This window comes from Haliotis cracherodii, unplaced genomic scaffold (genome assembly GCF_022045235.1).
Source record: "Haliotis cracherodii isolate W230 unplaced genomic scaffold, xgHalCrac1.p SCAF_8, whole genome shotgun sequence".
Lineage (NCBI taxonomy): Eukaryota > Metazoa > Mollusca > Gastropoda > Lepetellida > Haliotidae > Haliotis > Haliotis cracherodii.
In genome coordinates this window covers 52,227,588-52,239,940 of record NW_027266341.1, presented here as the reverse complement: position 1 = coordinate 52,239,940, position 12,353 = coordinate 52,227,588, and the positions used below count along the sequence as shown (strand labels likewise).

Genomic DNA, 12,353 nt, shown 5'->3' with positions numbered 1-12,353 from the left:
GATGATTTACATTTAATCATGCAGATGGCGACGTAAAACATTGGTCACTCACGCTCTTTTAGTAAAATCATGAATGTTAATGAACACGTTCTAAGTGATATAACAGTCGAGAATATTCAGTAAACATATCTGCAATTAGAAGATCAACTATCTTTCGCAGTACCCTCATGGTTAGAATTGGTTATGTTGGTTTGAGAATGCTAGTGTACATTTTTCCGATGTGAAGATACATACTTGTGCAGTTAAAGGAATCATTTATCTACTTTCAATCTTCTTTTAGAGGTTATAACATCATTGGCACATAACACGTTAAAGGCCACTAAATTGCCAATGTGTGATATATTTAACAACTGATACGTTATGAATCGTTACCATTTATCGCATCAATGAATTATCGTGTTTGTTCTGGCATTATACGGTTGGCAACTGTTTGCAAAGATAGTGTATGTTATTGTAATGGAACTAAAGTATAGATTTACTAATGGGAATGTTTTACGTCGCTCTATTGAGCCTTGTGGCATTATGACGATCGTATCTGAACTTTTCAATATGTGTTTTTTTGATATGATATTTGAGTTTAACCTTTTCTGCTCCATTTCAAGCGACAAGATAGATATATATATATAGGTGAGGTGAGGTGAAATGGGGTTTAACGTCGCGTCCAAGATTATTGCAGTTATATAACGACGTGCATGTACGTGTGTGTGTTTGTGTGGCTGCTTGTACTAGTCCGGACTGATGCCGATTTATAGTGCTAGCTGACTGAGATACCATGCCGCAGTTTAACATGAATACCCCACTCAGACACAGTATACTGCCTCCGAGTCGACCAGTCCTTGTTTTAGCCCCTTAATGCCGAGCGCCAGACAGGGTAACAACAAGTACCATCTTTTAACGTCTTTTGGTATGACGCGGCTGGGGATCAAACCCCGGACCTTCCGCTCTCCGGGCGGACGCTCTACCACTAGACCACGGAGGCGGTCTAGATATATATTCAGTATTCCAGTTCACAATTATAAAATTCAATTTTCTTGAGATTCTTATATCGATATAACGATTTTTCATTTCATGTATGGTTCTTGTTTGTTTTATCGTACAGATGCGGATCGGCATCCATACGGGATCCGTTTTGGCTGGGGTTGTTGGCACGAAGATGCCTAGATACTGTCTGTTTGGGAACAACGTCACCATCACAAACAAGTTTGAATCCGGCAGCGTTGCCCTGAAGATTAACGTCAGCCCTATCAGTTACAAGTAAGGACGTCATTATTATTATTTAACCTCAAATAAATGCTATTCAGATCTACTTTATCAACATATCATCTCTTCTCTTTCCTTGCATTTATTGTAAAATGTCACCATTTATACAAGTATTCTTTATTTTATTCTGTTTCCTTTCCGGCTCCTTTAATGTCATGTTTTATGGCCTTAAACTCAAGTTATTATTCATAAGCCTTTATTCTGCTTCCTTTCCGGATCCTTTAATGTCATGTTTTATGGCCTTAAACTTAAGTTCTTATTGATAAGCCTTTATTCTGTATTCTTTCCGGCTCCTTTAATGTCATGTTTTATGGCCTTAAACTCAAGTTATTAGTGATAAGCCTTTATTCTGTATTCTTTCCGGCTCCTTTAATGTCATGTTTTATGGCCTTAAACTCAAGTTATTATTGATAAGCCTTTATTCTGTATTCTTTCCGGATCCTTTAATGTCATGTTTTATGGCCTTAAACTTAAGTTCTTATTGATAAGCCTTTATTCTGTATTCTTTCCGGCTCCCTTTAATGTCATGTTTTATGGCCTTAAACTCAAGTTATTATTGATAAGCCTTTATTCGGTTTCCTTTCCGACTCCTTTAATGTCATGTTTTATGGCCTTAAACTCAAGTTATTATTGATAAGCCTTTATTTTGTATCCTTTCCGGCTCCTTTAATGTCATGTTTTATGGCCTTAAACTCAAGATCATAAATGATAAAGAAACAGTGAGACGTTTACGATGGTAAGTCGGAAGGCCTGGCAATTGCAACATCGATAGGTGTTGAAGTATGCCTGTCAATTTATACAATGGTTGTTGATGGCACACATAGCTGTAGGTTATCGAATCAGCAATTAATTAAGTGGAAAGTAGTGATTAACTCGGAAACATACCGGTCATTCATGAATAATGACCGGAACCGAAATGTGCGTCTGATATGATTATGCGAAGACGTATGCTCTATGATAACTCTACCATACCTTTTACAAGCGGACCGGCAAATCTGGCGAACACAATCTGATAACAACCACTTCCAATCGGAACACATCCATCATATTATGTGTAATTATGATGATATTTATAGTTCATCCTGTTGTTGTCGTCTCCGCGTTATCGGCGTGTCCAATCACAGCGCACGAGAAATAATCTTGCTGAGTGCATCACGTCTTGAGATAAGATGGCTGACTGAGTAAAGTGAACACCTGTCAGGTTTCTCGCTGTAGTTTCGTACCACCTCGTGAGTTTGCATGTTTATTGCTAAATAATCGGAAGGATTTGGCTGATATTGTTTATCTAATACTCCGAAGTTTCGCTGTATCTGTAAATAGAAGAAGATTTAGAGGTATCGTATCCTCTACATCACTGAGCTATTTATATATACACGCAGACATTTATATACAGATGGACGGATTGCAAGATTGGGGGGTATAGGTAAATGTAACATTATTCTATGTATAAAACACGGTAGGTCAGAAATTATGCCAAACATAATACAACAGGACGAGATAATAATCACTTGGCATGGTAGACACAGGAAAAAAAATTGTTCGAGTGAATATGATTTTAAGACGTATTTCGATATACATTGTCATGTAACAGTAATATTGTAAATCAGGAATTGTTGGGTCTGGTAAAAGTAAACCAGTGGTCAATGGAGCGAACATCAAGCATTGATGTGGGTATCCTGTGACACTGCATAAGCTGATAATTGACAAAACTCTATGTGGTGACCCATCTATGAAATATCCATTCTGAACTATTGTAAAAGCCACCCGATACTCATTTTATCGTATCTCTTTCTGAGGACTTAAGCGGGTACGAGATAACCAGGACGAAGAGAGTGTTGGACAGAGGGTTAGGGTTGGGATGGGTGTATTAGATGAAGTCATATAGTCACCGTCAGCAGGAACTGGAACAGTGTGTGAGTGAGTTGCGTTATATCAAGGCGGATCAGCTTCAATGAAATGGGAGGAAAAAAAACAAGTGATGCAGGTGGAATTCGATTTAACGTAAATATATACTCTCATGGACTTTATGCAAATATATATTCTCTGGATTTATTGTAAATACATACTCTCTTGGTTTTAATGTAAATATATACACTCATGAATTTTATGTTTGTCATTTTCAGTTTACTGCGGGACACCCCGGGGTTCAACTTCACACCGCGCACGCGCGAAGACCTTCCACCCGGATTTCCGGAAAACGTTGAAGGCGTACCACTATTTCTGGAAAGTTACACACATCCGGGCGTTCCAGAGTCGGACATCGAGACGACGGACCACATCGCTCTAGCCCTTGAACATTACGACCTGACGGCGGAGAGATGATCTTTATATGTATTTATCAGGATTATTTAATTTTCATTATCAGAGCGAATTGTGATACATTTGCAGCAGACTATATGCATCATTTTAGAGGTGTATAAGTCAGCTAGACAGAAATTAGTCCCCTTGTTCACCTCATCAGAACATATTTTAAGTCTGTCTAACGGGTTTAGTCGTTTTAAATTTTCAGGCAGGTTTTGACAGAGAGTCGACAAGTGTTAGGATGTAGTGGTCAAATTGCTTAACATTTGGCACTGAAGTCTGTGATATTGAATCCTCGATGTTTATTATTTCATCCCTATTTATTTCTTTGTATTTATACTATTGCTTAAACTACGCATGTATGCTTACCAAAGAATCCACAAACCTAAGTTTATATTTGTTTCCACGGGGTGGTAAAACAAACCAACCAGAATATGTTTCAAGAGCAAATAATACAAGCAAATTTACCAGCAAACGCTAATTGGACTAATTATAATGCCATGAACGTTCCTGCTTACTGTCAACGACAATTTGATACTTCATACGCTGTAAAACTGTGTGCTTGTGTGAAGTGTTTGGCAAATAGAACATCACTGCAGAGGTAAAGTACAGTATCACTGCTCAAATGCAGCACGATAATTTTATGATAACACACAAATCAATTGGCTACTTGATTTAACTGAGAACTGGACCCGGGCTAATTGGTAGCCTGAGCAAGTTTAATTCAAGCCATTTGAAACCTACTGATGCCTGTCAACTCAATTTGTTTTATTGATTGTATGCTAATCTATAGTGAATTAATTGCAAAAGCTAGATCTGTACCAGCAAAGGACACTAGACGTTGTCTTAACAAACTGTGAGCAACATTTTTATCAGATTTTGTAAACTTTTATAACAACTTGGAAACAGAATAAAACATATGTCAACAGATCTTAGAGATTCGATTTTCTATTTGACCAATACCACATATTACAGGTATATAAATCGGCAATTCGTTTTAAGGGTTTACGTGGATTGTTCGAGAAACAGCATCATATGCTTTACAATCTGAATCTTCATCAGTTAGATGTCAAGGGAATTGGTGAAAGTCCAGGACAGATCATTATCACAATGAACGTTATTGCTCATCCAGATTTACAAACATTAACGACTTATGATTATGTCTCCACACTGTGTAGTGTGTAATATCCACACTGTCGTGCGTAGTCATAATGTTAATATGCATTGGGTTTGTTCATGTGTGTGTCCTGCACCGTCTTCTATACATTGTATACCCAATAGGGTTGTCTGAAATGATACGGAATATGGTCTGTTGAAATTTGAACATAGCCTCAGAACAAATGGATCATTTTGTAACCGATCCTATACCTAGTGCCACATGCTGCAATTTTGTTCGATTTAAGTAAATTTTAAACTCTTTTTTGTTGTTTAGCGTTTGATATAATTACGTTGGCTAGAAGGATGGGGATTCTACCTAGTTAAGTGACCACCCTTATGCATCGGCAGACACTGGACCCTTGACTAAGGAATTCCAATGCTCCAGATCTCGAAATCTCCTTTGATGTTTTTATTTGTCAGATATCACTTAAATCGAGCGAAAATGAAAATTCTACGAGGATGTGGGTTTTTCATCAAATCCCTCTTAATCAATAGAGTGTTTTCTGATCAAAGCAACAATTTTCTGTTTCCCTTTTTACAAGAAGAAATACCGCCTCATTTTTCAAAAGTATCATATTAAAACAATGTCGTCTCAGAATTAGTTCAATCAAGATATTTGCTACAGCAGAATGGCAGATATTTCCTTCTCCACGATACAGAGTTTATGCATACAATGCCTATGAATCAACCCGTTTCTGGCTAGATGATTGTGTTTGGGTTTTTTCATATGCTCGGTGGTGTTAATGTGAGGAGCTGCGATGACCTTTCTGTTAAAGTGCATTACCTTAAGTTTGTTCATATTAAGGGGACACTAATGGCTCACTCATCTAAGGCGCCGAAATTCGTGTTGAGTTGAGGCCTACGCGCGCCGAGGTACGCTCCAATCCTGGTTTCGTACTGATAAATATTCTTGGTATGTCAGTACTCATACCGTACACATTGGTTTCAGCAATACGATGAGGTTTCCGTCACTTTCGTGACATTTAAAGCTAGGCGACCGTGATAAAACCGAAATAGTGTTACAGAACGGTGTGAAACAAGACATTGAATGAATACAATCATTACAAAATATTTACAAATACATCTGCACAGTTAACATGATGACAGATACGCTTATGTGTCTCTTGTGGAAAACAAAATCGCGATTTGTTTTTCTGTCACATTTTTTCTGTTAATTATCAACTTGTTTTGTTTTCAACAATGTAAAGTGAAAAAAATATATATGTTCACAGATGCAACAGTATACGTATCACATTTGTAAATGATATAACAATATGTTTGTTTGTTTTGAATTATCACCAATATGCCATGTGTCACTCTGTAAGTTGTATGTCTGTGAGATTTTCGGTGAGCAATGCCCTGAAATTGTCAAATGTCATTAACTACTACACAATATTCAGTATGACATACACTGTGCACTGATCAACATGACTTCTTTAAAGTCTACGCCAATCACCTAGAGCTCTACACTACTTGACACAAAATGTGCACAGCTTTCCTTTCGTCTATTTAACCCGCAAATTCGCCTGTATCGACAAGTTTACACATCATTGCTTGCCCTTTCACACGTTAATATACGCATGCATATATGCATAAAGCCATCACGCCAGATCGATTTTTCAATTCAAAATACCTTAAAGTTGAAAATATGTTTAAATAATAGAGCAGGTTTTTTCATGTATAGTTATAATTCTTCTGGGCTAAGTTTGTGTAAGGCAGCATGTTCTCGAAAAAACAAAACAAATATCATATACAATGCAAAGACCCCATAAAAACGGAAACCCTTCATCATGAAACCGTTTCTTGACGATTACTATATGCTAGGTCTAAATATTATGAAAGACATTTCCACGTTCCAACAATCCATTAATCCGGAACTTTGATAATCCACCCGAGTTCAATGAGATAGGTACCGTCGGGAGCGACTGTTGTTTACTGTAGTAGGATACTCCGAAATTTACCAGGATTGACAAGGTTTTCTGGAGTAAAATACTTCTAAATTTACCAGGATTGACTAGGTTTTCTGGAGTAAAATACTTCTAAATTTACCAGGATTGACTGGGTTTTCTGGAGTAAAATACTTCTAAATTTACCAGGATTGACTAGGTTTTCTGGAGTAAAATACTTCTAAATTTACCAGGATTGACTAGGTTTTCTGGAGTAAAATACTTCTAAATGTACCAGGATTGACTAGGTTTTCTGGAGTAAAATACTTCTAAATTTACCAGGATTGACTGGGTTTTCTGGAGTAAAATACTTCTAAATGTACCAGGATTGACTAGGTTTTCTGGATTAAAATACTTCTAAATTTACCAGGATTGACTAGGTTTTCTGGAGTAAAATACTTCTAAATGTACCAGGATTTACTAGGTTTTTCTGGAGTAAAATACTTCTAAATGAACCAGGATTGACTAGGTTTTCTGGAGTAAAATACTTCTAAATGTACCTTGATTGACTAGGTTTGTCTGGAGTAAAATATTTCTAAATTTGTACTGCAGTAAGATACTTCTATAATTACTAGGATTGACTGGGGTTTTATTGTAGTAAGTTACTTCTACTTTACCTGGATTGACCTGTTTTTCTGTTGTAAGATTCTTCTAGATTTACCAGGATATACGGGGTCTACTATCATAAGATACTTCCAAATTTACCAGGATTGACTGTGGTAAGACTGTTCTAAATTCACCAGGATATACAGGGTCTACTATCATAAAATACTTCTAAATTTACCACTATATACTGGTTTTACTAAGATACTTCTAATCTAATCTAAGTCATTACTAGGAGCTACATATTGTTCCCTATGCAGATCAAACATTTTGTTGATATTTTCGTGTCATTATACCACACACTGCGTCTGCGATGATACTTTGTATTTGATTTCTCCTAGATCATACCTGCACACTTTTGTACTACTGAGGTGTTTGGCGATGTATTATATTCATTGTTTGTATTGATAATACGTGAGATCACTGGTCGAGATAATGACAACAGAACTGTCTGACACTACACATGCAATGTGTGTACTTACACTATATGTCGACCTTCTACAAAACTGGTTGCAGGACGTCTCGTACTAAACACAATGTTTGTTTGTCGTCAACGAGCAATTATTCCTTGAGACATTATCACCGCCTGAAATATCAATCCTTAATGTTTTTTATGTAATTACATACCATTGCTAAGTGTGTCACAAAATTAGCGTTACCAAAGCAATATCACAATGTAGTAGACAAATGCATCAATATATATGCACCTCCACTGCATAACGGCCCTTCACTTCAATACGTACCAATTCACACTGTTGAAGAATTCTGAAACAATGGCACGTAACTCTCCGACGGATGTTTATGATATGTAATTAATATATTTGTGTGCGATATTGACATGTCAATGTAACACCTGTTCCATTATATTTCTACAAATGGGATATATTTACCATATTGTACGATGCCGTCAAAATGTCTGCTTGTTGACGAACGTCTATGTATAGACCAGGTCATCACTGGTCTATATCAGCAGATGTTATGGTATTTCGTTGTGTGATCACGCACCTGTTTTAGTGAGAATCCGTCGTGTGTACGTGGGGGCAACACATTTGCATATCATTTATGTATTGGCATTATATGCAGTATGCGAGTCGATGAAATAAATGCACCATTTACAAAGATTGTGTTCTGTTATATTCCGAGATGCCGGTTTTGGAGTAGTGCTGGCAATGTGACCACTTATATCTTAGACACATCTGTATCGGCCACGAATGTTGGGGCCAAACATCGTCATCAATTAGTGCATTGATTTTGATAGCTGATGGTTGGTCTAGGTATTCATTCTGCAGTAGTTCTACACAACTTCAACAGCGAAAAGAGACGGTTTTCTCAATTCATGGCAAGAAACGGCAGCCACTTCTTGTGTACACCTCCTGTAGCCCGTTGTTGAAAAGTAGCAGGAAAGTTTGAAGCGAACAAAACTCGTATGAAGTATATCAAGAAACAGGAAAATATTAAGAAACAAACATCACTTTCAATTCACTAATGCAAGCAAATAATGTCCATAAGAAACTTTTTGCCCCCTACTTTTGTAATCAAATGCCTTATATCAGATATGTCTTGCCCGTCACTATTATAATTAAAACAAATATTGTCTATCAGAAACGTCTTGCCCTTCACTATTGTGAGCAAATGTTGTCTAAGAGAAACGTTTAGCCCTTCTATATTGTAAGCAAATAGTTTACATCGGAAATGTCCTCATTATTTTAAACGAATGATGTATATCAGAAACGTCTGGTCCCTTACTCTTCTAAGCAAATGTTGTCTACATGAAACTTTTAGCCCCTATATATTGTAAGCAAATAGTTTACATCGGAAACTTCCTAACTATTGTAAACGAATGATGTATATCAGAAACGTCTGGTCCCTTACTAATGTAAGCAAATATTGTCTATCATAAACGTCCCTTACTATTCTAAACAAAATAATGTTGTCTACAAGAAACTTGCAACCCTTCTATATTGTAAGCAAAAAGTGTCTATCAGAAACGTTTTGCACCTATCTATTGTGAAGGAATGATGTATATCAAATAAGTCTTGCCCCTCACTATTATAAGCAAATGATGTATATAGTAAACTTCTTGCCCCTCACTACTGTAGGTAAATGTTGTCGAACAGAAACTTCTTGCCCCTCACTACTGTAGGTAAATGTTGTCGAACAGAAACTTCTTGCCCCTCACTACTGTAGGTAAATGTTGTCGAACAGAAACTTCTTGCCCCTCACTACTGTAGGTAAATGTTGTCGAACAGAAACTTCTTGCCCCTCACTGCTGTAGGTAAATATTGTCGAAGACAAACTGCTTGCCCCTCACTATTGTAAACAGAAGCGCATGTGGTCCATCAGAAACTTCTTGCCTCATGTAGAAAAATGATTCTATGGGGGCTTGCCCTTCACTAATGAACGCAAATGTTTCTTATCATAAGGTTGACGCGTTTGTAATTTATCCTAAGTCTAATATTCCGTCTCTCCTTCACATCCTTGCCCTTTACTAATATACGCTAATGTTTCTTTATCAGAGGTTTGACTCGCGACACTCAGTAATGTAAGCAAATATGTCGTCTCTCTATCACAGGCTTGGCCTTTACTAATATACGCAAATGTTTCTTATCATAGGGTTGACGCGTTTGTAATGTATCCCAAGTCTAATATGCCGTCTCTCTATCACAGGCATGCCCTTCACTAATATACGCAACTGTCTCTTTATCAGCGGCTTGACTCGCGACACTCAGTAATGTAAGCAAATATGTCGTCTCTCTATCACAGGCTTGCCCTATACTAATATAAGCAAATGTGTATTTATCATATGGTTGACGCCTTTGTAACGTAAGCAAATATCTCTCTTTCACAAGATTGCCCTTCACTAATGTAAGCACATGTTATCTCTCTATTAGTGGATTGTCCCTCACAAATATAAGCAAACGTTTCTTTATCAGAGGCTTGACTCGACAGTAATGTCAGCAAATATTTTTTTATCAGAGGCTTGACTCGTCAGTAATGTAAGCGAATGTTGTCTCTCTATCAGAACTTGCCCCTCGGTAATGTAAGCAGATCTCTCTATATGCTACAGCTGCTTATACAAGTGTTTTAAACTATAACACGTGACCTACATTTTGTTACAATGTGCTATAAGTGCACTGTTTATATAATGTCATAACTAGAACCGGTAACAGTGTTTATTACAAGGAGTTTACATCTCAGCTTTCAGGACATATGGCCTCTACTTCCGGTTTCTTGAAACTTGAAGCGATGGTCGCAGGCAGGAATGTTCTATGTCTTTTTATTTGCTTCCGACCTACTATATCTCGCCTCTCTGTCTGTAAAACAACGTTGTTGTTTCCAACTCAAAGCGGGACCCAAAGCCGCATGTATTTGTAGCAAAGGGCTTGAACGTTCCAATCCCCACACTGCTCAAGCATCGACGGTGTAGTTTGCTCGTAAGTGCTTGAGCGGTTTCAGTGTTTCACAATAAATTGTTGTTCGCCTTCACATATAGCTATAAATTACGCTGTGCTTTGGATAAGATAAAGTCATTAAGCATCTGGGAGGCTCCACGTTATCAAGGATGCTTATGAGGAATGTGAAAGACACGTGTAGCATCACCTATGGGTTATCACGTAATAGTATATACATATTTATAGTTATCTTTAAATCCTTCGGCTCCTTCTACGCATTTTGAAATTCCGCATCACAATATCATTCATCATTTGACAAGTTTTTGCTTCCATATCATTCGCCACTATAACCGCCTGATAGGGAAACAACGCTCCCAGCACGCGCACAGTGCTACACACTGTGGGATAGGCTAGGAGTGTTGGACGTTTTAGAGTTGCTGTTGGAGTACCCTTGGGGCATCAATCATTCGACACGGGGAAGTTCACTGTTGGAAATAGTGACCTAGATAACCTTGTACCTGTGCTGAGAACTAACGCCTGATTGTAACCGAAAAACCTATCTCTTTTCAAGTAATATATTAACAATTAGTTGCCCTTATGAATGTTTTTATTATTTTGGATCAAAAGATGTTTTGTCTGGTGGGATAATAATTAGATATTGTTCTTAAAAACAGAGTTGAAATGTGTAATGCAGTGTTTCAAACACATTTTTGTTTGAGGCTAAACATGGGTTGTGCTAACATTAGATCAAAGGTCTGAATCTAAAGGGTACATATCTAGCACAAAATGAATAATTTCTTTAAGCCTCGTTTGGAAATATAATATCAATTTACTTTGCAAATTCAAATGCATACATTTATATTTAAATTCAAATTTAAATTCAAATTCAAATTCAAATTCAAATTCAAACATGCGATAGGGTCATACATCGAGTGTCTCTGCCTCGAGAATTCTACCGAGGCAGACATGTGCCTTACTAATTGCGTGTGTACCGTACCAGCAGAAAGTAAGTTCTCACACATATTCTATGGCTATTGACGTAATAGTAAGGACTAGGGATCACAGCAGTATGGGCAAAGTGTAAAGGCATCTGGCTCAGGAAGACCAAAGATCAACAATGGTACGTCCCGGATCTACGTTCCCGGTGTATGATAACATTTACTTAACAAGTTAACAACGTCGAGTGGCTCTTCCCAGGTCGATACCCATTGAAATATAGACCACACTCATAATACAACCATTGTGGACAGGGTGCCCAGGTTCACTTGCTCAAAAAAGGCTTAGCGTTCCGACTGTAGTTACTCCATAGTATAACATACACTGACAAAAGTGCATGGGCCACATTAAGTGCCAGGACATTCATGACATATTCTGAGCCTATTAGACCCTGTTGTGCTGTCAGGTCGAACTTATTTGGGTCTATTCAGACCAATACATTCCCGTTTCTGCTGATGCATATCTCCGAAAGGTGTTGAAGTATTTAGAACCACATGTTTATATTTCTGCCGATGGATATATATATAAAAACTTGTTGAAATATTTAGACCCTTATATTCCCACATAACGAGTTGTCTTAACAGATTCACTAAGTATTCTATTCATTCTCTACGATGCTATCCTCAGTATCCCTGGATGTATTCACCAACTAGGATGTTATTCTCCTATATATTCCTCGGTATATTCACCTGATACG

General features: G+C 37.5%; 1 protein-coding gene across 1 annotated transcript in view; it reads left to right on the top strand.

Moving 5' to 3' along the window:
• LOC139449724 (guanylate cyclase soluble subunit alpha-2-like) overlaps nucleotides 1–8,367 on the top strand; it is a 105,355-nt gene extending 96,988 nt beyond the window's left edge. Inside the window, exons 9-10 of the mRNA XM_071231238.1 lie at nucleotides 1,100–1,254; nucleotides 3,384–8,367. Coding sequence (XP_071087339.1) covers nucleotides 1,100–1,254; nucleotides 3,384–3,582 — 354 coding nt within the window. The 3' untranslated portion in view covers nucleotides 3,583–8,367. The remainder of the gene's footprint in view (nucleotides 1–1,099; nucleotides 1,255–3,383) is intronic.
• Nucleotides 8,368–12,353: the final 3,986 nt, after the last annotated feature.